At 39.5% G+C, this 20,309-nt stretch overlaps 1 protein-coding gene across 1 annotated transcript in view; it reads right to left on the reverse strand.

Moving 5' to 3' along the window:
• CWH43 (cell wall biogenesis 43 C-terminal homolog) overlaps positions 1-20,309 on the reverse strand; it is a 59,517-nt gene that overhangs the window by 8,078 nt on the left and 31,130 nt on the right. The window contains exons 9-14 of the mRNA XM_019627135.1: positions 19,958-20,063; positions 18,764-18,899; positions 16,964-17,113; positions 11,601-11,745; positions 6,473-6,534; positions 5,515-5,670 (exon numbers count right to left, since the gene is read on the reverse strand). Coding sequence (XP_019482680.1) covers positions 5,515-5,670; positions 6,473-6,534; positions 11,601-11,745; positions 16,964-17,113; positions 18,764-18,899; positions 19,958-20,063 — 755 coding nt within the window. The remainder of the gene's footprint in view (positions 1-5,514; positions 5,671-6,472; positions 6,535-11,600; positions 11,746-16,963; positions 17,114-18,763; positions 18,900-19,957; positions 20,064-20,309) is intronic.

Below are 20,309 nucleotides of genomic sequence, written 5' to 3' on the forward strand. Positions count from 1 at the left end.
TTCGAGTCCAGCCCGAGCTGAGCAGCCGCTGAGCTGCCAACAGGTAGCAGGATGGCTCAGCAAAAAAAAAAAAAAAAAAAAAAAAAAAAGAAATGGAACTTTTGGTGAACTTAGTATTCTTTGGCTATTTCTATTTCATTAAGTTTTCATATGTACATATTTTTTCATAAGGAATTTTTAAATTAAGGCATGCCTTCTACGTATGCTTCTATCATTTTCATAATGAAACTAAATGGGAAAGTAGATCTAGCTCCGTTCACAGTTGGTTTGGATCAATCTGCAGTTATGATTAGCCAAAACTATTTTATTTGGATGTCTCTACACTCCTGGTACATGGAGAAGAAGGAAACAGGAACTCTTTCTTCCCAGATCTTCTAGTTCCATTTAAGAATTCAACTCAGTCAGCAAAAGGAGGGAAACTATTTTTCTTCTACTGTTACTACTACAAATCCTATTGATGCTATTGCAGCTATGGCTACTGAGTATTCACCATGCACGAGTCTAAGAACTTTGTGTGTCGTTCAAACCTCAAATAACCTTAGGAAGTAGGCACTGCTATTTTTCCCATTTTGCAAATAAAGGACTTGAGTCATAACGAGGTTAAGCAACTTGCCTATAGTTACCCAGCTCTTCATTGGCAAGAGTGAGAATTTGAACTGGGCAGCCTGACCCCAGAGCTGGTGCTCTTCACAACCACATTACACTTACATAGGGCGAGATTTAATACAGTAATGGAAGCAAATCAAGATTTGGTTATAGCTCTCCTTGCATGCATTGCCTACACTTTGGTCCAGTTTTTTCTCATTGTAAGGACAAACATGAAAGAAAAAGAAAATGGATGATTGTCCTTTTCTCTCCCCCGAACAAAATGATGTCTGAGAAGTTTATATAGCTAATAGCTGGTAAAAATAGTAGAAGTGTCAAGTAATAATAATGTACACTCACATGACATGTTCTGGTTTGGTTTTTATGCAGACATTTCCTCCCATTTGTCCAATCATGAGAGGAGAAAAGAGTACATACTCCAAATCACGGGTTTTGCTGCAAATAGATTTTTCAGAATACCTCTATTTAACACTAAACAAAACCCAATATGTTTCACCGGATAGAATATCAGCAACAGAAATGAATGATGCACTCTCCATAGTCTCAATCATGTCTGCATGTTAGGATAACCTGGAAAGATTTATAAAATCCAAAGCTCAGGCCACCAAGAATTCCTAATGAATTGGTCTGGGGTGGCACCCAGGCGGTGGTGGTTTTTAAAAGCTCTCCAAGAGAGTCTAATGTGCAGCCAGCACGGAGAACTGCAGCAAACCAACGCTAACCGGCTTCCTTCCCACTTCTTAGCTCTGTCACTGATCGCCATGTAAACCTAGTGAAGTTATTTCCTGTTCCTCTGCCTGAGCTCCCTTACCTATCAAATGGGGATAACAAGGGTACCAACCCAGTGAGGATTAATCGAGATAACACGCAAAGCACTTAGATGAGGGTCTGAGACATAGGAACACTCAAATATCAGTTATCGTGATTGTGACAAAGAGGATGATGCCGATGTGATCTTTTTACCTGACATTGGAACCACAACATGTTTCTCTATCCCAGAAAGCAGTGACCATAACTTCAACCCAAGCAGGATTTTATAATCTTTTTTTTTACTTGGTAATTATCCTGCAATTTTTTACATTATTTTTTTTTAGTTTTCCATTACAGTGGACATACAATATTAGTTCCAGGTGTACAACATATGATTAGACATTTATATAATTTATGAAGTGATCACCCCAATAAATCTAGTACTCATCTGATACCATACACAGCTATTACAATATTGACTATATTTCTTATGTTATACTTTACATCGCCATGACTGTTTTGTAACTATAAGTTGGTACTTAATTTCTTCCCCTTTTTCACCTATCCCTCCCATCTGACAACCCTCAAAATAATCTCTGTATCCATACAGTTTTTTTTCCAAATCTTCCTGAGAAAATTTATTTTACATTCCAGTGAAATTCCTTTACTACAAGCCTTCCCCTCACTCCTACCTCCCACCCTCCACACAGAGAGGAACCTTCAAAGATTTCTTGTCACTGAGGAGATAAAGTTGTATCTATAAGTTTGTATTTTGTTTATTTTGTTCTTCAGATTCCACACATAAGGAAAATCATATGGCGTTTGTCTTTCTCTGTCTGACATACTCCACTCAGCACAACACCCTCTAGGTCATCCATGTTGTTGCAGATGGCAAGAACCCATTCCCTTCCATGGCTAAATAATATTCCACTGTATATATGTACCATCTCCTCTTTATCCATTCATTCATTGATGGACACCAAGCTGCCTCCATATCTTGGCTGCTGTAAATAATGCTGCTATGGACCTATGGATGCACATGTCCCTTCAAAGTAATGTTTTGAGTTTCTTTGGATAAATACCCAGAAGTGTGATTACTGGGTTCTTCTTTGTCTCTTGTTATAGCCTTTGTTTTAAAGTCTATTTTGTCTGGTATATGTATTGCTACCCCAGCTTTTTTTTTTCATGAAATATCCTTTTCCATCCCTTTACTTGCAGTCTGTGTGTGCTTTTGCTCTAAAGTGAGTAAATCTCTTGTAGGCAGCAAATGTAAGAGTCTCGTGTTCTTATCTGTTCAGCCACCCAATACATTATTTTTTATAAAATTCATTGGGGTGACAGTGGATAGTAAAATTATATAGGTTTTAAGTGTACAATTCTATAATACATCATCTATATATTGCATTGTGTGTTCACCACTCAGAGTCAGTTCTCCTTCCATCACCATATATTTTACCCCACCCTAAGTCTTTTGATTGGAGCATTTAATCCATTTATGTTTAAAGTAATTGTTGATGTGTAGTTATTGCCATTTTATTATTCATCTTTTTTTCCTTCTTTTTAAAGAAGTTCCTCTAACATTCCTTATAATACTAGTTTGGTGGTGAAGAACTACTTCAACTTTTTCTTGTCTGGGAAGCTCTTTATCTGTCCTGTGACTCTAAATGACAGCTTTGCTGGGTAGAGTTATCTTGGTTGTAGGTCTTTGCTTTTCATCACTTTGAATATCCATACCAATCCCTCTAGCCTGCAAAGTTTCTGTTGAGAAATGAGCTGACAGTCCCTTGTAGGTAACTAACTGCTTTTATTTTGTTGCTTTTATGATTCTCTGCCTTTAAACTTTGGCATTTTAGGGCTGGTCAAGTGGCTCAGTTGGCTAAGAGCTCACTCAAGAGTGCAAGCTCTGAGCAACAGGGTCCCCGGTTCGATTCCCAGCCCAAGCTGAGCTGCCAACAGGTAGCAGGATGGCTCAGCTAAAAGAAAATAATAATAATAATAATAATAATAATAATAATAATAAAATAAATAAACTTTGGCATTTTAATTATGATGTGTCTTGGTGTGGGCTTCTTTGGGTTCATCTTGTTTGAGACTCTCTGCACCTCCAGGGTTTGTATGTCTATTTCCTTTGTCAGGTTAGGGAAGTTTTCCATCATTATTTCTTCAAATAGGTTTTCAATTCCTTGCTCTCACTCTTCTCCTTCTGGTACCCTGATGATGTGAATGTTGGTATGATTGATGTTGTCCCAGAAGCCTCTTATACTATTCTCATTTTTTTGGATTCTTTTCTCTTTTTGCTATTCTGATTGGATGTTTTCTGCTACCTTATGTTCTAAATCTCTGATTCAGTCCTCTGCTTCATCTAATCTACTGTTGATTCCCTCTAGCGTAGTCTTTCAGTTATTATAGTTTTCATTTCTGACTGGCTCTTTTTTGTTTTCTATCTTCATTTTTATATTTCCTGTTTCATTGTTGAAGTTGTCCCTGAGATGATTGAGCATCCTTATAACCACTATTTTGAACTCTGTGTCTGGTAGATTGCTTGTCTCCATTTTGTTTAGTTGTTTTTCTGGAGTTTTGTTCTGTTCTTTCATTTGGGACATGTTTCTTTGTCTCCCCATTTTGGCTGTCTCCCTGAGTTTCTTTCTATGTATTAGGTAAAACTGCTGTCTCTCTCAGTCTGAGTGTCCTTATGTAGTACGTGTCCTATGGGGCCCAGCGGTGCAGTCTCCCTGGTCACCTGAGCTGGGTGCTGCAGATATGCCCCTTGTATGGGTTGGTGTGCCCTCCTGTTGTTGTTGAGCCTTGGTTGCTGCTGCACATCAATCGTTGTGAGGACTGGTAGTAGCTATAGTGGAGCTGTTGTGCAAGGGCTGACCCTACAGAGCAGGTTTCACTTTAGCAGAGCTCTGGTGCCTGCCCAGTCTGTCCTTTGGGTGTGTCATCCACAGAGGCACCCGGGCAGTGCTCTGGCTTGCTCTGAAGCTGGCCACCAGGTGTGCTAACCCCCAGGACCTCCTGGAATGAGCCACAAAACAATCTGCATGTGGTTGCTATCTATGCTGGGCCTGAAATTGCCTGGGGGAAAATAAGTCATAACCTGAGGCCGGCTGCTGCTAGTGCCAGACTCAAGGCTACTTAGTAAGAGGTACAGTGAATGTCACAGCCTAATGCTGCTTGTTTGGGTTTTGTGAACCTTTGAGGTATTTTAGAAAAGTCAGCAACATGAGCCAAGATGCAAAAGCCCGTTTATTTGCAAAAGCCACTGGAAGTGACTTGGGTGGACTTGCAAGTTGGGTGGGATGGGGTCTCAGGGAATCACCAGGGCAGGGCCAACAGTGTTAGCTAGGTTGATGGAGACTCTGATATGACTCCCACCTGCATCTGCACACTGGAAAGGGGATGGCTTAACAAAGAAACTGGCTTTGGATAGCACTTCTGTCTGGGAGAAAGCTGCCCCTCCAGCCCTCATCCTGGAGCCAAAACAAGTCAGTTCCTCCCCCTATATCCCTGGCACTTTTCAAGCTGCTGCATCAGCACTGGAGCTCAGTGTGAGTGAGTCCATCAGCAAGTAAGTCTGCTCACAGGCCCTTTAAGAGTAACTCCTGGGACTTCATCTGCCCTCAGTCTCACTCAGCTACAATCTCCGCTGGTTTTCACAGCATTTAGTTATGGGAACTTCTCTTCTTGGCACTGGAACCCTGGGCTGGGGACCGTACTGTGGGGCTGTGACCCCTCACTCCTCAGGGGGAACCTCTGCAGCCAAGAGATCCCTACCAATTTTTAATTGCCACATGTGGGTATGGGGATCAACCCATTCTGCATCTCTGCCCCTCCTACCAGTCTCAATGTTGTTTCTTCCATATATCCTTAGTTATAAGACTTCTGTTCAGCTATACTCCATACGATTCTCAAGGATGTTTGTTCTGTAGTTTAGTTGTAATTTTGATGTATTGTGAGAGGATGGAAGCACAGCATTTACCTACTCCGCCATCTTGACCAGAAATAGGATTTTTTAATCTTTAATATGACTCCCTTACTTAAATGAACCTGTAGAACCAAATATAATTTGTAGCTCATTGTGGGGTAATATTTAAGTCTCTAGAGAGGATGCTGTAACTCATAACTGTAGCTTACAACATAAAGGGGCTCACTTACCTGGGACTGAAATGAATTTTCTCAGGAACTTCCCTGTGGTCTATGACTATCTTCTGATTGTCTCTATAATTAATGGGGTCATCAGGGATCCTAAATTTGGCTATTTGAATTTCAGAGTCACTCAGTTCAGCATGGGAGATTCTTGCATAACCTAATCTGTGGCAGAAATACAAATGGTTTTTAAAAGTTTATCGTCATACAGAAATCTGATGTGATCTAGTAGATAACACCTTAATTATTAAGCCAATTTCCCATTCTACAATAATTCTACTCTGCATATCACTAGAATTATCTTGATTTTTTACTATAAATATTTATCAACATTTTACTTTTATGATATAAATAAATAAGGAACATGCACATACATTTAATTAACTAAACACACTGGCAACCTTATTCTACTTTTTATACTAATGAATATTCTGTCTATACAAATTGCTTCTCACACAATATTTTGGAATATATATAAAATATTCACTGTTTGATATGGAATGGTATTTTTTTTTAAATACAATTTACGTAGATACCTCACTACAATATAGTAGTGGCTCAAACAATTTAGTTGACTTATCCGAGATTACATGATCAGAAGTTGGCAAAGCTGGAATTCAGGTCTAGAGCTCTCTTATTCTATGGTCTATGCTGTTTCCATTGTGTCATACAGTAAAAAAAATGGTGCCATTCCTAGCATGTGTTGACAGTTACATACTTATCATGCTTAATAACTTACATAGTATCCTCTTTGTATCATTAAGCTTAATTTGCTTAGCTATTTATTCCTTCTTAAATCTTTAGGCCATGACTTGAAAAAAATGTTAAACTGCATAAATAACCAAATAAATGTTTATAAAAAGTAACAAAATTAATTAACTGCTTCCATAAAGTTTTTCCCTCCAGCATAGACCCAAAAGATCACAATAATAAGAGATTTTTTTAAAAATCAAACACCTACGCTCACCTGATCAGCCCTCGATACATAATGTATTCACACCATCTGTCTTGATCTGTGCTGTCAATATCCTAATAAGCAGAAAAGAGAATATTTAAGGCATTAAAACAGTGCTCTATTCTAAACTGCCAAGAAAATGTGTGAGCTACAGTAATAAATATGCCTTTGTGCATACTATTTTCTCTGGCTCCTACTGATCCCTTAAGGTCCAAATTATTTATTCATTCTGTAGATACACCTACTATTTGCTTATTTCACTTCTGTACTAGGTGTTTGGAGCACAAACATAGACATGGCCTAGAGAGGGAGTTAGATAGGGAAATCAACAATTGCTATACAGCCCTGGCTCCCTGCAACTTTCCAAGTCTCTCATCCCAAGCAGAATTTACTGAATCTTCATCTATCAACCTATATATGCACACCAGTTACACTGTTCTGGATGGTTATTTGTTTATACCATATTTCCCCATGTATAAGACACACCCTCTTTCGAAAAATTTGGAGTCTAAAAACTGGGTGCATCTTATACAGTGGTTGTATGAGCACAAAAACAAGCGAGAAAAAAGTGGGAAATGCAAGTAAAAAAAATCTACAACCACTGTTTAAGACACACTCAGTTTTCAGACCCCAAATTTTTCGAAAAAGGTGCGTCTTATATATTGGGAAATACGGTATATCTCCACCCTCCCCTTCCTGAGCAGAGGAACTCTTAATCACTTTGGCTCTCTGGTACTTAGCATGAAACCTGGAGCTTGGCAGGCGCTCAATTTGTGTTTGTTAAATTGAATCACTGGAAATAAACACATTTTGGGAGTAATCATGAGTCTTTGTGATGTTAAAAGCTTAAGACCAGGGTTATTTTTCATCACAGAAGCAGAACATACACATACTTTTTTTCTAAAGTGTGTTGGGAAAACTCTAAAATATGGAGATTTTATACTGAAGAAATTTCCATTTTCTTCTTTTGAAAAATCCTATAAATAAAAAAAATACCTGACTTTTGACAATTTTTCAATTTTTACCACTAAAATTTAATTTTAAAAATTTAAACCACTGAAAGAATACTCCACAATTTATCATTTCTTAATTTTTTCATAAGCTTGTCGGTAGACATATGGATGCTTGTTAATCGGTCTTTACTATTTTATTTCATATATATACAGAGGGTGCCAAAAATACATATACACATTTTAAGAAAGGAAAAAACTGTATTAACATTGTAATACTCAAATTATGCTGATAACAAAAGATGAATACAAATCACATTTGACTTCTGCAATTAAAAGAGGTGCTCAAAGTGGTTACCATCGGTGTAATTTAAATACAGTTTTTCCTTTATTAAAATGTATATGCTTTTTTGGGCACACTCTGCACCTATACATATATATGTTTGTGTGTGTCTCTGTGTATATATATATATATATATATATATATATATATATGTATATATATATATATACATATATATATATTTACATATGTATATATATCTTTAGTATAANTAATTTAAATACAGTTTTTCCTTTATTAAAATGTATATGCTTTTTTGGGCACACTCTGCACCTATACATATATATGTTTGTGTGTGTCTCTGTGTGTGTGTCTCTGTGTATATATATATATATATATATATATATATATATATGTATATATATATATATACATATATATATATTTACATATGTATATATATCTTTAGTATAAATTTTAAAATGTAATAAATTTTAAACAAAAATTTCAGTGATAAAAAAGCAAATAAATAAATAAAAAAGGACTGTTCTGGCTTGTCTTGGAAAGAGATAAAAATTTAGTCATTCAGCTATATATAGTGGAAATAATAAAGCTGTGAATATGCTTAACTATCATTTTATTTTATTAGGTTTTTAATAGATGCTGTCAAATTTTAAGACTGCAGAATTTAAATACTCGTTTCTTAAAGAGAAAAATCTATTCATCCAAGCACTTATGACCAAAACTCCTCTCCACATTAATAAACTTCCTGATGAAAAAAGCTATATAAGAATTCACTGCCAATATTGACACAGCTTCTGACCATGATAGTGGAAACCAAGGATTATTAAATAAAAATCAAATAAAATTCCTCTTCTCTAACACTATGCATATGCCTTACACACACACAATGTGAGAATTCCCTCTCTTATTAGGATTCAATTTTTCCTTAGACTTGCCAAATATCATCTTGTGTAACATTCTTTTGTACTTTATAGACTATGTACTTACACATTTATCTTGTTTGATTTTGTACATACAGCCAGGTACACATAATACATATATGTAGCTATCATTTACTGAGTGCCTGTTACATACCAGGTGAAGGCTTTGCAGACATCTGCTTATACTTCATTATAACAACTTTATGATACAATAGATATTGCTATTACCAATTTACAGATACAGATATTGAGGCCCACAAAGTTTAAATAACTTGCCCCAATGTCACACAGCTCACAAATGCAGCACCAGCTAGGCTAGTGAATGATGGTAGACCATATGGAGAGAGAGGCCCAGCCAACAGCCCGCACTGAGGCCCCAGGCATGTGAGTGGGGCCATCTTAGACCTCTCCCACCAACCACAGCCAAGCCACCAGCTGACTGTATGAGTAAACACAGACAAAAACAGACAACCACAAAGTCAACCCACAGAATTATAAGAATATTAAACCATTGTTTTAAGCCACTAGGTTTAAGTGGTTACATAGTGATAAATGAGTGATGCAACCTCTGTGATTCCACACGCTCCATGTTTTTCTTTTCCTCTCTGACATCTCCTTTATCTCTTTTCTGAGATATTCTCCCTTCTGTTCCCTCACCCATCACCCCATGACAGCCACATTAAATCAGGGGTTTTCTTTGGTCTTCCTTTTACACTTCTCTAATTCCATAAGCAATATCATTCACTTCCATGGTTTCAATGATCATCAAGATGGTGGCAACTCCTTAATCTATATCTCTAGGTCTGACGGCCCTCTCAATTCCAGATCCATATATCCAGCTACCTACTAGAGAGCTCCATCAATATCCCACAGATACCTCAACAGAGCCTAAAGCTGAACTAGTCATCTTCTTTGCCAAACTCTTCTTCCATCTGTATTCTCTATTATAATACATGTCACCATCATAAGCCCTCTGACCAAAGCCAAAATCAGGAGTCCACCTTAATTCTACTTTCTGCCTTATCCACTATGACAGAGACTAACTCACCTCCCTAATATCTGCCTTGCTCTTCTTCCAAAGTTGTGGTATTTTTGGTATGTGGGTATCAAGATTAAATACTGCACCTCCCAACTTCCTGTACATCAAGGTGTGGCCATATGACTAAATTCTAGTTGATGAAATGTAAATACAAGTGTTGGAGGTCAGTTTCTTAGAATTTCCCTTCAGAGATAACATTCTTATGCCCTTCTTTATCCCCTCCTCTATCTTGCTAACTAGAACATGGATGCTGCCATCTTGGACCATGAGGCAAACTTGGGAATGAAGGCTTCGTAAAGTGGAGCTACAGGTAGAAGGAGCTCATTCCTGACATCAGAGTGCTGTACCAGTGCTTAATCAGACTTTAACATAAAGAAGTACTCTTCTATAGCCAAAAAAAAAAAAAAGAAAAATGAAAGAAATAAAATAAATACACTTCTCTCTTATTGAAGCCACTGTCATTTTGTGTTTTCTGTCACATGCAGAAAACCCTCATCATGCCATGCTTCTCCATCACCTGTCTTTCCAGGCACTTGATAAGATGAAATAGCAAGCTTTTCTCTCTGCAGATGTCATTTCAAGTCATGAAGTTGAAAACAAAATGTAGGACCAGCTGAGTGGCGCGATGGTTAAGAACTGGCTTGGGACGCCAGAGGGCCCCGGTTCAGATCCCACATATGAGGGCCAGTGACACTGCCCTCCACAGCTAAGATGCTGAACAACGGCTCAACCTGGAGCTGGGCTGCCGAGAGTTGCCTCCGACGGCGTAGGCTGCAGCCCCTGTGGCAGTGGGTTGCCATGGGCTATCGTGTGTAGCCAGCAGCCAGCGTGAGCGGCCAGCAGCCGCAGTGAGCGGCCGTCCAGAAGCCAGCGACTGATCTGCCTTGTCCGGGAAGAGCGCAATGATGGTGCCAACATGGGCCAGTGAAGCAACGTCCTCCACAACTAGACTGAAGAACAAAAGGACAGCAACTTGTCTGTTCCCCTTCCCCCAATTCCCCAGCGCTGTTTCCATCCCCGCAATTCCCCAGTAAAAAAAAAAATCTTTAAAAAAAAAAAATGTAAAGGACTAAGACATCTACATAGGGCTTAACTAAATATAACAATTATATTTCTCATTATAAATTAATGTATTAAGTATTCTAGTGTATATATCAGTCTTCAGGATTTGATTTGTGTGTCAGTTCCCCAAAGCATGATTATATCTGGGTACACTGATAAATTCAAGTGTTTTAGACTGGAACAGGTAAGGATTAATTCAATGACATTTATTGAGGCCCTGTCTGGCTGATCAGCCAGCCCCTCTATGTGTCATTTCATTTAATCCTTTACTCTCAACATCATAACTAACTTATATAATAAGGCAGATTTATTTTTGAAATACAGTCTTTCTACATGGTATTCTTATAATGTGACTTTAATATATCTCAATGGAGCTTATGTGTCTTCCACTTGAATGTGAGCATGCTGTGATAATGACAGAAGTAATACTATATGACATATTAGGCTAAGTCATACAAGGCAATAGTTTCTTCCTGGTTCTCTTGGGACACTTATTCTTGGAACATAACCATCATGCATGAAGGAAGCCCATGGGGAGGAACCAAGACCCCCAAACCCAAAGCCCCCTCTGAGCTCCTAGTCAACAGCCAGCACCAACTTGCCACCCGTGAGTCATCTGCAGTCCCCAGGTGAGCCACCGAGTTGTGTGGAGCAGAGATGAGCTATTCCCACTGAGCCCTGTCCAAATTGCAGGTTCATGAGCAAACAGCTGATTACAGTTGTTTAAAGCCAGTACATTTTTTTGGTGGTTTTCTACGCAGTAGTAGTCATAATACATACTAAGTTGTTCAGTTTGTTTTTTCTTAAAACTGGAGAAGAAACATTTTACTTAATACATCAAATCCTATTAAGATTGTGTTACCTTCACATTGCCATGTTCAATGAGTTGTCGATAATCTCTGGAACCAGGTGCCGAAGTGATATATCCCAGAAATATCACTTGATTAGAGCTACTTTTCAGTAGTTTTGAAACAGTGATAGCCTGAAGTTTCCTGTCGAGGTCATCTCTAAAAAAAAACGCAAAAATGTAATTTTTTTGTATTTGCAAAACAATTTTTTAAACATCTTAGGTACCTAAGTTCCACAAAAAATATCTTCAGTAGAGCACAAACCCAGAGTAATTTCTACTTGGGCAAATGTGTGAAAGTTATGGAAATGAACATGACAGTGCTTCAACTGAGTAAGATGACAAATTTTTTACTAAGAACAGCATGATCTTCCCCCACAAATTATTTAAATGTCTACTTTAAAAACAGCATTTGTGGGGCTGGCCTAGTGGCTCAGTTGGTTAAGAGTGCAAGCTCTGAGCAACACAGTCACCGGTTCGATTCCCACACGGGCCAGTGAACTGCGCCCAAGCTGAGCTGCCAACAGGTGGAGGGATGGCTCAGCTGTTGAGAGCACATGCTCCTAACAACAAGGTTTCCAGTTTGACTCCTGCATGGAATGGTGGGCTGCGTCCACCCGCAACTAAGATTGAACACAGCACCTTGAGCCAAGCAGCCACAAGCTGCCAACGGGTGGCTGGATAGCGACTGGACTTGGAGTTGAGCTGGATGTGCCCTCCACAACCAAGATTGAAGGATAACAACTTGGCTGTTCCCCTTCCCCAATTCCCCAATAAAAAAAATCTTTAAAAACAGCATTTGTTCAACTTTTCATCAGAAGAAATTGTCAATAATCTGAGACCTGGTAGTCAGTATTATAGCTAAAGACTCGTAGAGAACCCTAACATGCACAGAACATTACAAGCTTATGTAACCTATTCAGCTCCCTCAACTTAGAACACTTACAAAATGTGGCTCTCCAGGTCAAATTCTAGTGAAACAGGATACTTTTATTATTCGAAGCACTGCCAATATATAACTGAGATAATAAGACAGTTACATCAAGCTTTTGGGGGTTTACAGTCAATCTATTTGGGGGGAAATAGGGCCATCATACTTGACATGATCCAGCCAGGAAAACTGAAACCACTCTAGGTGTTTCAAACAAAGTGAATTTAATATAGGGAATCGGTTACTGAGGTGATGGGAAGCCGAACTGCAGTCAATGAAGCAACCAGAGTTTAGCAACAATGAAAAACCAGTATCACCTCTAGAGAGAATTAGAGGGACAAGAGGAGGAGGTGATATTCCCAGAGTCCAGAAGCCAGCCCTGACTGATGGAGAGGATGCTATGGAAGAGGCTGTCCAGAAGGGGCTGGGACCACGGAAGACACACAGCTACTGCCAGAAACACCAGAGAACACAGAAAGAGAGAGGATGAGAAGCACCCCGACTTCTCCACTCCTCCCACCTTGCAGACTTGCACTAGTGCCTCCCATTAGCTAGAAGCCAGAAGGCAAGAGACTCTGGGAATGTGGTTTCCTGCAATGTGTAGCCGAGAGGGAAATGAGCCAGGAATGGATCCAAGAACAAACAGGAAGTAAAACAACACAGGCATTAACAGAGTAAGATAGCTAATAAACGGTTAAGGAAAAAAAACAATGACAAAGGAAGATAAACGGAGATCACCGAGGACCAAGAAGATCAGAGAAACGCCATTAAGATAGGATCTGAAGACAGGACTAAGCTTAGATAAGTATGTGTGGACAGCTGATACTATTAAAAGATATCTCAAGAAATGGAAGCATGGAAAGAATGACCATTTGTTTAATATCTCTGATACTGAATTCTCATAATAACCGAGAAGCAGGTGTTTAGCTTTATTTTTAAATGAGGCTAAGTAACATGCCTATGGTTATTTTCCACCTCCCCTGTGCAGAGCCATTCTTGGCCCTTCTCTATGCCCTGGGAGGCTGACCCCTGCAGATTTTATCTCCTGGGCTCCCACGTCTGCTGATTTCCAGTTCTGTTTGGCCATTTGGAAGCACCAGCAGGAGGTGAAATGATGGGAGGGGAAAGAAGTCGGGGTATTTCTCCCCCAGTCCCTCTGGCAGTAGCTGTTTTCCTCATGCCTGGTCGCCCCTCTTCCTGGTTCCTGATTTCTCTCTGGAAACACCATTTCCTCTGCCTGTCCCTAAGGATGGTAATGATTCCCCCACTGTTACCAGTGTCTGAGTGCCTGAGCATCTCTTATCTGTTTCTTTGACCCTTCCGACATGTTGGTAAGTAGTCCATTAAGTCTGCAGTGAATTCTCTTCCTTCTGATACATGGAACTAGGATTCAAATCCAGGTATAGAAAATCCCAAAGTCACCGCAACACAGTGTTTTCATACAAATATATTTTAGCAATATATTATTGGAAAATAATCTATAAATTTGATTTTACATTTTCTCAGAAGATAAATCTGGATAAAAACAGGAAGTATACATATGGCTATAAGACAAGGGAAGAGAGAGAAAAAAAACACTTTGTTTTCTTTTCTGTTAATATTTGATTACCTCAATAACCATATCACGTGGGTTGGAAAAGAGAATTTTATCCAATATTCAAAGACTAGGAAACTGAAACTCACTGAGGTTATGTGACAGCAGACTAAAACTAGTACACAGGTCTTCAGACTACAGATTCTGGGCTCTTTCTTCTTTGCACATTTATACATATTACAAACAAAAGAAATAAAACAATGGTGATTAACTGGTGGTTCTAGTTAATTACCTAACATTGAATCAAAAATGGTGTGTACCTAAATGACTTCTAAAAAACGCTGCTATTTCCTACATATTGGCTGTAAACAGATATTTATGTAATCAGCAATTTTAAAAATTTTGTTGAACCAGCTAATAACATGCACAAGCATCCTGTAATTCATTCCTAATATGATTTCATGCTTGTATGCCATAATCACTAGAAAATGAAATCTCTAAATATTTATTCGCAGTAAGAATTTTTTCTTTAGTATTATACAAAACAAAGACAAATGAAAATACGTAATGATGGTTTCACAAATTATTCCAAGTGTGTCCTTTCTCACATCACTTGTTGGAACATGGGCTTTGCCTGAGACAAAAAAACATGCTGGATTTATACTTGATAAATGAATTCTTTTTAAGCTGCCCAACATATTTTACACTTAGAGCTGTCTGATTTGGTTTAATAACAATGGCCAGCATTAATTGAGCACTTACTGTATTCATGTACTTGCATGAGATAATATAGCTCTTTCAATTCTCACAAGAACCCTATGAAATAGGGGGGGGGGATTATTGCCCCTGATTTATAAGTGAGGAAACTGAGGCTCCAGCTAGTTAAATAACTTGATGAAGGACACACTTTGAATTAGAATTCAAACCAGATTATCCGATTCCAGGTTTTGGAATTCCATGCTTTTAGCCATCAAACTACACTACTTCCCCCCCTCGAGTTACATCCCCTCAATAAACGTTAACTATTGTTGCTTCTGCTGTTGTCATTATTATTAAATCAAGTGAGTAAGATAGCAAGGATGTGGTGTTCATCAGAGAGCTTTATAGATGTAGTTAATAGAAAGTTAGACAAGGCTTTCCTTCTTTCCTCTTGTCCAAACACATTCTGGGGGCTTTTAGTCTTTTCTTCCTTTTCAAGTCTATTCTTTATACTGAGAGAGTTGAAGGGGGCAGGGGGGAAAAGCACAGGAAAAAAAAAAAGAGAAGAGGTAGACTCAACTGTTTCTTAGGTTGAAGCCTTGCAACCTTTAAACACAAAAGTGCCTATTTTTTTAAAGACAAACCCAATTCAAAATGCGATTTAGGGTCAGTGAGGTGATTTTTGAATGCCTATACTTGCTACATGAAAATTACGGGGAGAAACAGAAGGCATTTCTTCAAACAGCTTTTTAAGGAGATACGGTCCATCTATTCATCCACCTTCTAAACACCCTTCTTATTTCTAAGGAGGCAAACAAGAGTCTGATTAGCAAATGGTTCATATTAACTACATTGGGATGGTTTCCTTATGCTCTGACTTATTTCCAAAAATATGCAAGTGTACTTTCACAGATCCCCATTATACTGTGAGAAAAAGTGAGACAACCAGGTAAATAAGGGTAGCAGACACATTATTTCTGCTTAGGTTAAAACTTACAGTATGACAATGTTGTTTTTCTAATGCTCTGTATGTCACTTGAAAGCTCTGTGGCCTCTTGTGATATTATGTGGATAGGACTCTATGCCTTATTTTATAGCATTTAGCACTTTACATCAATGTTTTATTATTATTACAGAATGTTTGCTGTGGTAGAGTACAAATTATATACCTTTATCTTTGCTTTTACAATATATTCTTGGCATCATACATGATTTCTTCAGTACTAAGTCACTGGCTGTGAATGTTGTTCTTTGGGGATAAAACTCATGTCCTATTTCCTCATGTCTCCTTGTACAGGGGGCTTTCTTCGAAAACCATCTCTGGCCTCTCTCTCTCCACACTTTACTTTTGGGGATGACTTTTATAATTAATTAAGTTTGGAATAATTAACTGGGCAGACTTGTCTCAAACCCTTCCTCTCTCTTCTCCTTGGAAACTGCCCATTAGCACACTGGATGTTTTCTGGTTTATTCTCCTCACTCAGGCAGGAGCTTGACAGGGCAGCCTCTGCCCCTGCTGGGTAGGCCTGCTCTTTTGGGGGGTCAATTTCATGTATTTTTGGGGGAATGTATTAGCAGGTCCACATGGAAGCACTGAAGTCACGTTGTCCAAATAGGCTTATCAGAATTAAAAGTGACATTTTGATCTCCCTGCCAGGTTCCTCTGTTTACCTGTCAGTTGACTGTGAAAACATCAAGGAAAAAGGAACGTCACTTAGTACCCTCAAATCCCAACAGTACTCCCAATTGCAGTAAACCTGTAGGAAAAAGGAATTTCTTTTTTCTGCAGTCTGGTTTACCATGTGGTTCCAGGCACTTGCAGGCTCTGGATTGGGTCTACCTAATTCCTAGCTGTGTGACCCCGTTTGGACAAGTCATCTCATCTTTCTTAGTCTAGATTCTTTATCTGTAAAATGGGTCTATGCTAGCACTTACTTGATACAGAGTGAGGATTCACTACAACAATGCATTAGCACAGCAACTGCTCGGTAACTGCTGGCTAGCACGTTGTCACTTCTGCCTTCCACCGTCCCTAAGGACTGCCTGCACCTCAAATGTCTCTCTCTGGCTGATTTTTAAAAAGCAGCACTACAGGGGGAAATACTTTGGAAGAAAACAATTAGAAAGTAAGAAAGGTCATTGCATGGAAATCAAAGTAATGAGTTAGCTATTTCTTGGCATTTGTGTACCATTAGATAAACCAAAGAAACCCACTCATGATTCCCAAAGTGTGTCACAACAAAATCCACGAGTTTGTCAGAGATGTTAACAGTCAGTGTTATGGCTGGTGCAATCTCGCCCTCTGGTGACGGAAGAAGGTGATGCTTTGATCTCACAATAGGGTATCTTGACAAAACCATAATCCTGTATAGGAATGAAAAAGAAACATCATTGTAGGCCCGGCGATATCATGTAGACAGGAATAAGCAAATGTGTAAAAAGGAAGGTGTCACATTTCAAGCGTCCCACTGAGGGCATTCAGAGCAATAATGTGGCGGAGACTTATCTGCTTGTTGGTTCACTGCCTCTCTGCTATTTCGCGTGTCTCGCTGTGTCACTAAGCACAATGCTACCAGCACTGTTTTAATGAGTGTTATGGAGACACGAAGAGGGCAGAATTGATAGTACACAAAATTCATTTGACTTGCATTGTTACTCTGGCAACATATCTGCATAAACAATTCTAATATTCATCAACACATTTGGGTATGTATAATCTTGCCAGCAAGGACACCATGGAACAATTTACAAAATTACAACTGTCCAATAAAGTTATGAAAACATGTTCCAACTCACTGTAAGTCAAAGAAATACATTAAAAAAAAGGGTGAGCAGAGTTCAGCCCTCAGCCGGCTTCTCTTCCCTGGCTGCACGCACTCTCTCTCTCTGGCCCCTTCATGGAGTCACTCCGACGGGACCATCTCTATAGGGATTTTACATGTCCCACCTGCCCTGTCCTACTCGGCTCTCCAGGCTACACACAGCTGCATACCGGACGTCACTTGACTGGCTGGGGCCATCTCAAACTTAGCACAATCCTGCTCCTGTCCTGGTTATTCCCATCCTATTAAACAGCATCATCTCCTACCAGGTATTCAGGTCAAAAACCTACACGTTGCCCTTGATGCTTGACTTCCAGGCCCCTGACATCTAAACCATCAGTAAGTTCTGTCAGTTCTATTCCAAAACAGTTCCTGAGTTTGTCCCCTTCTCTCCATCGCCATGGCTCCCGCTGTCATCTCTTACCTGTGCTATTGCATCTACCTCATCACCTGTCTCCCTGCTCACACTCTTGCTGCCAATAATCTGCTCTTCCGAGAACAGCCAGAAGGATCTTTTTAAAATGTAAATCAGATCATATCACTCTTGTTTTACATCTTCCAATGGCTCTCCAGCAGAACTGAATTAAATCAAGCCCTAAGCATGGATTACGGGGCTCTCTAAAATCAGGTGCCCACCTTGACCTCATTTCTCACCAGGTCCCCCTCAATCCCTAGGCTTCGGGCATACCAAACTTGATTCTGCCCCAAATCTTTACCCTGGTGGTTCCCTCAGCTCTTCCAACAGGTAAGTCCCCTGGGGCCTTCCTTTCATGAGGTTTTCAGAGGCCTTCCTGGCTATCCTACCTGTAGTAGCATCCTCCATTGTCTCTGCCCACCTAGTACTTTCTCTCTCGGTAGCTTGCTTCCTTTTCTGCATAGTACTTAATTATCTCAACTTATCTGGTTTACTTCTTTGTGCACATGTTTATTTTCTGTCTCTTTACACTACAACATAAGCTCCATGGACAGCATCCAGGTCGGACATGCTTACTGGTGTAACCTCAGCTCCTATGCTGAATGGTTTATAATGGTGCAGAACTGAAAATATCCAGTAACACAATTATGGAATATGTGTATCTTCAGCACCTCCTCATCCCCCAAGAAGCATCACTGGGGCACAGTCACAGGGCTAAACCTATGCTGCCTAGCCTTTCAAGGCTATATTCAGGATTGGTACCAAAAGTCCACTCACCCCCAAGTGTGATCCCTTGTACTTGGACCAAAGTCGGTATAGAAACCCAACTTCTCCCCTAACCACATGGTTAAGTCATTGTTCCCAATAAAAGGCTTAGAAGCATCGCTCTCCAAAATTGTTATGAAATCTGCTCCTGTTCAAGGAAAAAAAAATGCATGTGGTGATTAACGACAGCAAAGCAAAAACAATTAGCAAAACTTTATTCTTGAACCCTTTGCCTTTACTCAGAAATCAAAAACAAAGTAATTCCTGACAGGTCACGAAAGTGAAGTGGCTCCAATCTGAGCTACAGGAAATTTCCCCATATTAGAATGTAATTAATACATTGGGCACCTTAAGAAAATGCAGGAAAGTATAAAAACATAACTTTTCTAAATTTTCAAATATTCTTAACATCATCCTCGAAATTTCCAGTAAGCTTAATGCCTTTCTCAGATACCCAATTTATGTTCAGAAACAATACAGTGGTGCACAACAGTGTTTTATTCCAGGCAAACACCTTCATGGTATTGACACAGAAGTCAGTGTGTTGGTCTTTTGAGAGCCTCAAAATGTACCAGAGGCCTGTAATCAAGACTAAAGGACACAGGGCCCAGGAAATTTCTTAGTGGCACTGGACTCATACAGACCCTCAGCAATTTTCCAGGAGACATGCTTATCATGAGGACTAATCAGAACAGTTTAGCCCTGTATGTATCTTGCTCCACACAGTTAATCTAAGAACCAAGCACCCACATATTTTCAAGGATGCTTCATACAGAGACAAGCTCCCCTGGGCATGGAAATTTAAAAATTCTCTCTTAGGCTCCTGAAAGCAATTTGCTTCACAAATGAGCATCACTCTAACCCATGCTGCCTCTTAATCTGACAGTTTTCTGGTCGCCAACCATGGGTCTCCAAGCGACAGGAGCCACCAGCAGTAGCATCTCTAAGAGTGAAGTCATGACAAGAATCCCCTGTAGATACCCAGTGTGAGCCTTTGCTCAGAATCAACTGAATTAATTGCTCTCAAACGAAGACAGATGTGCTTACAGAAGCTTAACCCTCCAGCAGCTGCCACCACAGTAAAGCCTTGGTGAAAGGTGACTTTATGACCCAGCAAACCCCCCTCCTATTACTTACGATCTTGCTCAGAATAAAAGGAGCAATAGCAGTTTCTCAAAATCTGGAACTAATTCCAGTGAGACGTACCTGTTTGCCTGAGCAGTTGAGCTGATCTTTCTAGACTAGACCATCCTTCATTGTCGTACCCAAACCTGAGAGGCCAGATGGCGGCAGAGACCTCTATGGCTGGTGCCTGAGGAATAGTTTTAATGGCAATTTAGGAGGACTGTGAACAATGGCAGGTTTGGGGACTGTGTTCTCCACCTCTCTCTACTAAAATTTGTATTTCAGCAAAGGAATTTTCTTAGACATTTGCCCACATTGAATTCGTAAAAATAAGGAGATATTTGGTACATGGTATTCTCAGAGTCTTCTGTGAACTTCTACCTTAAGCTCAGAAGTCAGGAGGGATGTTTGGAAAGCGAGCATTTATAACAGG

This window comes from Hipposideros armiger, unplaced genomic scaffold (assembly GCF_001890085.2).
Source record: "Hipposideros armiger isolate ML-2016 unplaced genomic scaffold, ASM189008v1 scaffold_714, whole genome shotgun sequence".
NCBI classification, from domain to species: domain Eukaryota; kingdom Metazoa; phylum Chordata; class Mammalia; order Chiroptera; family Hipposideridae; genus Hipposideros; species Hipposideros armiger.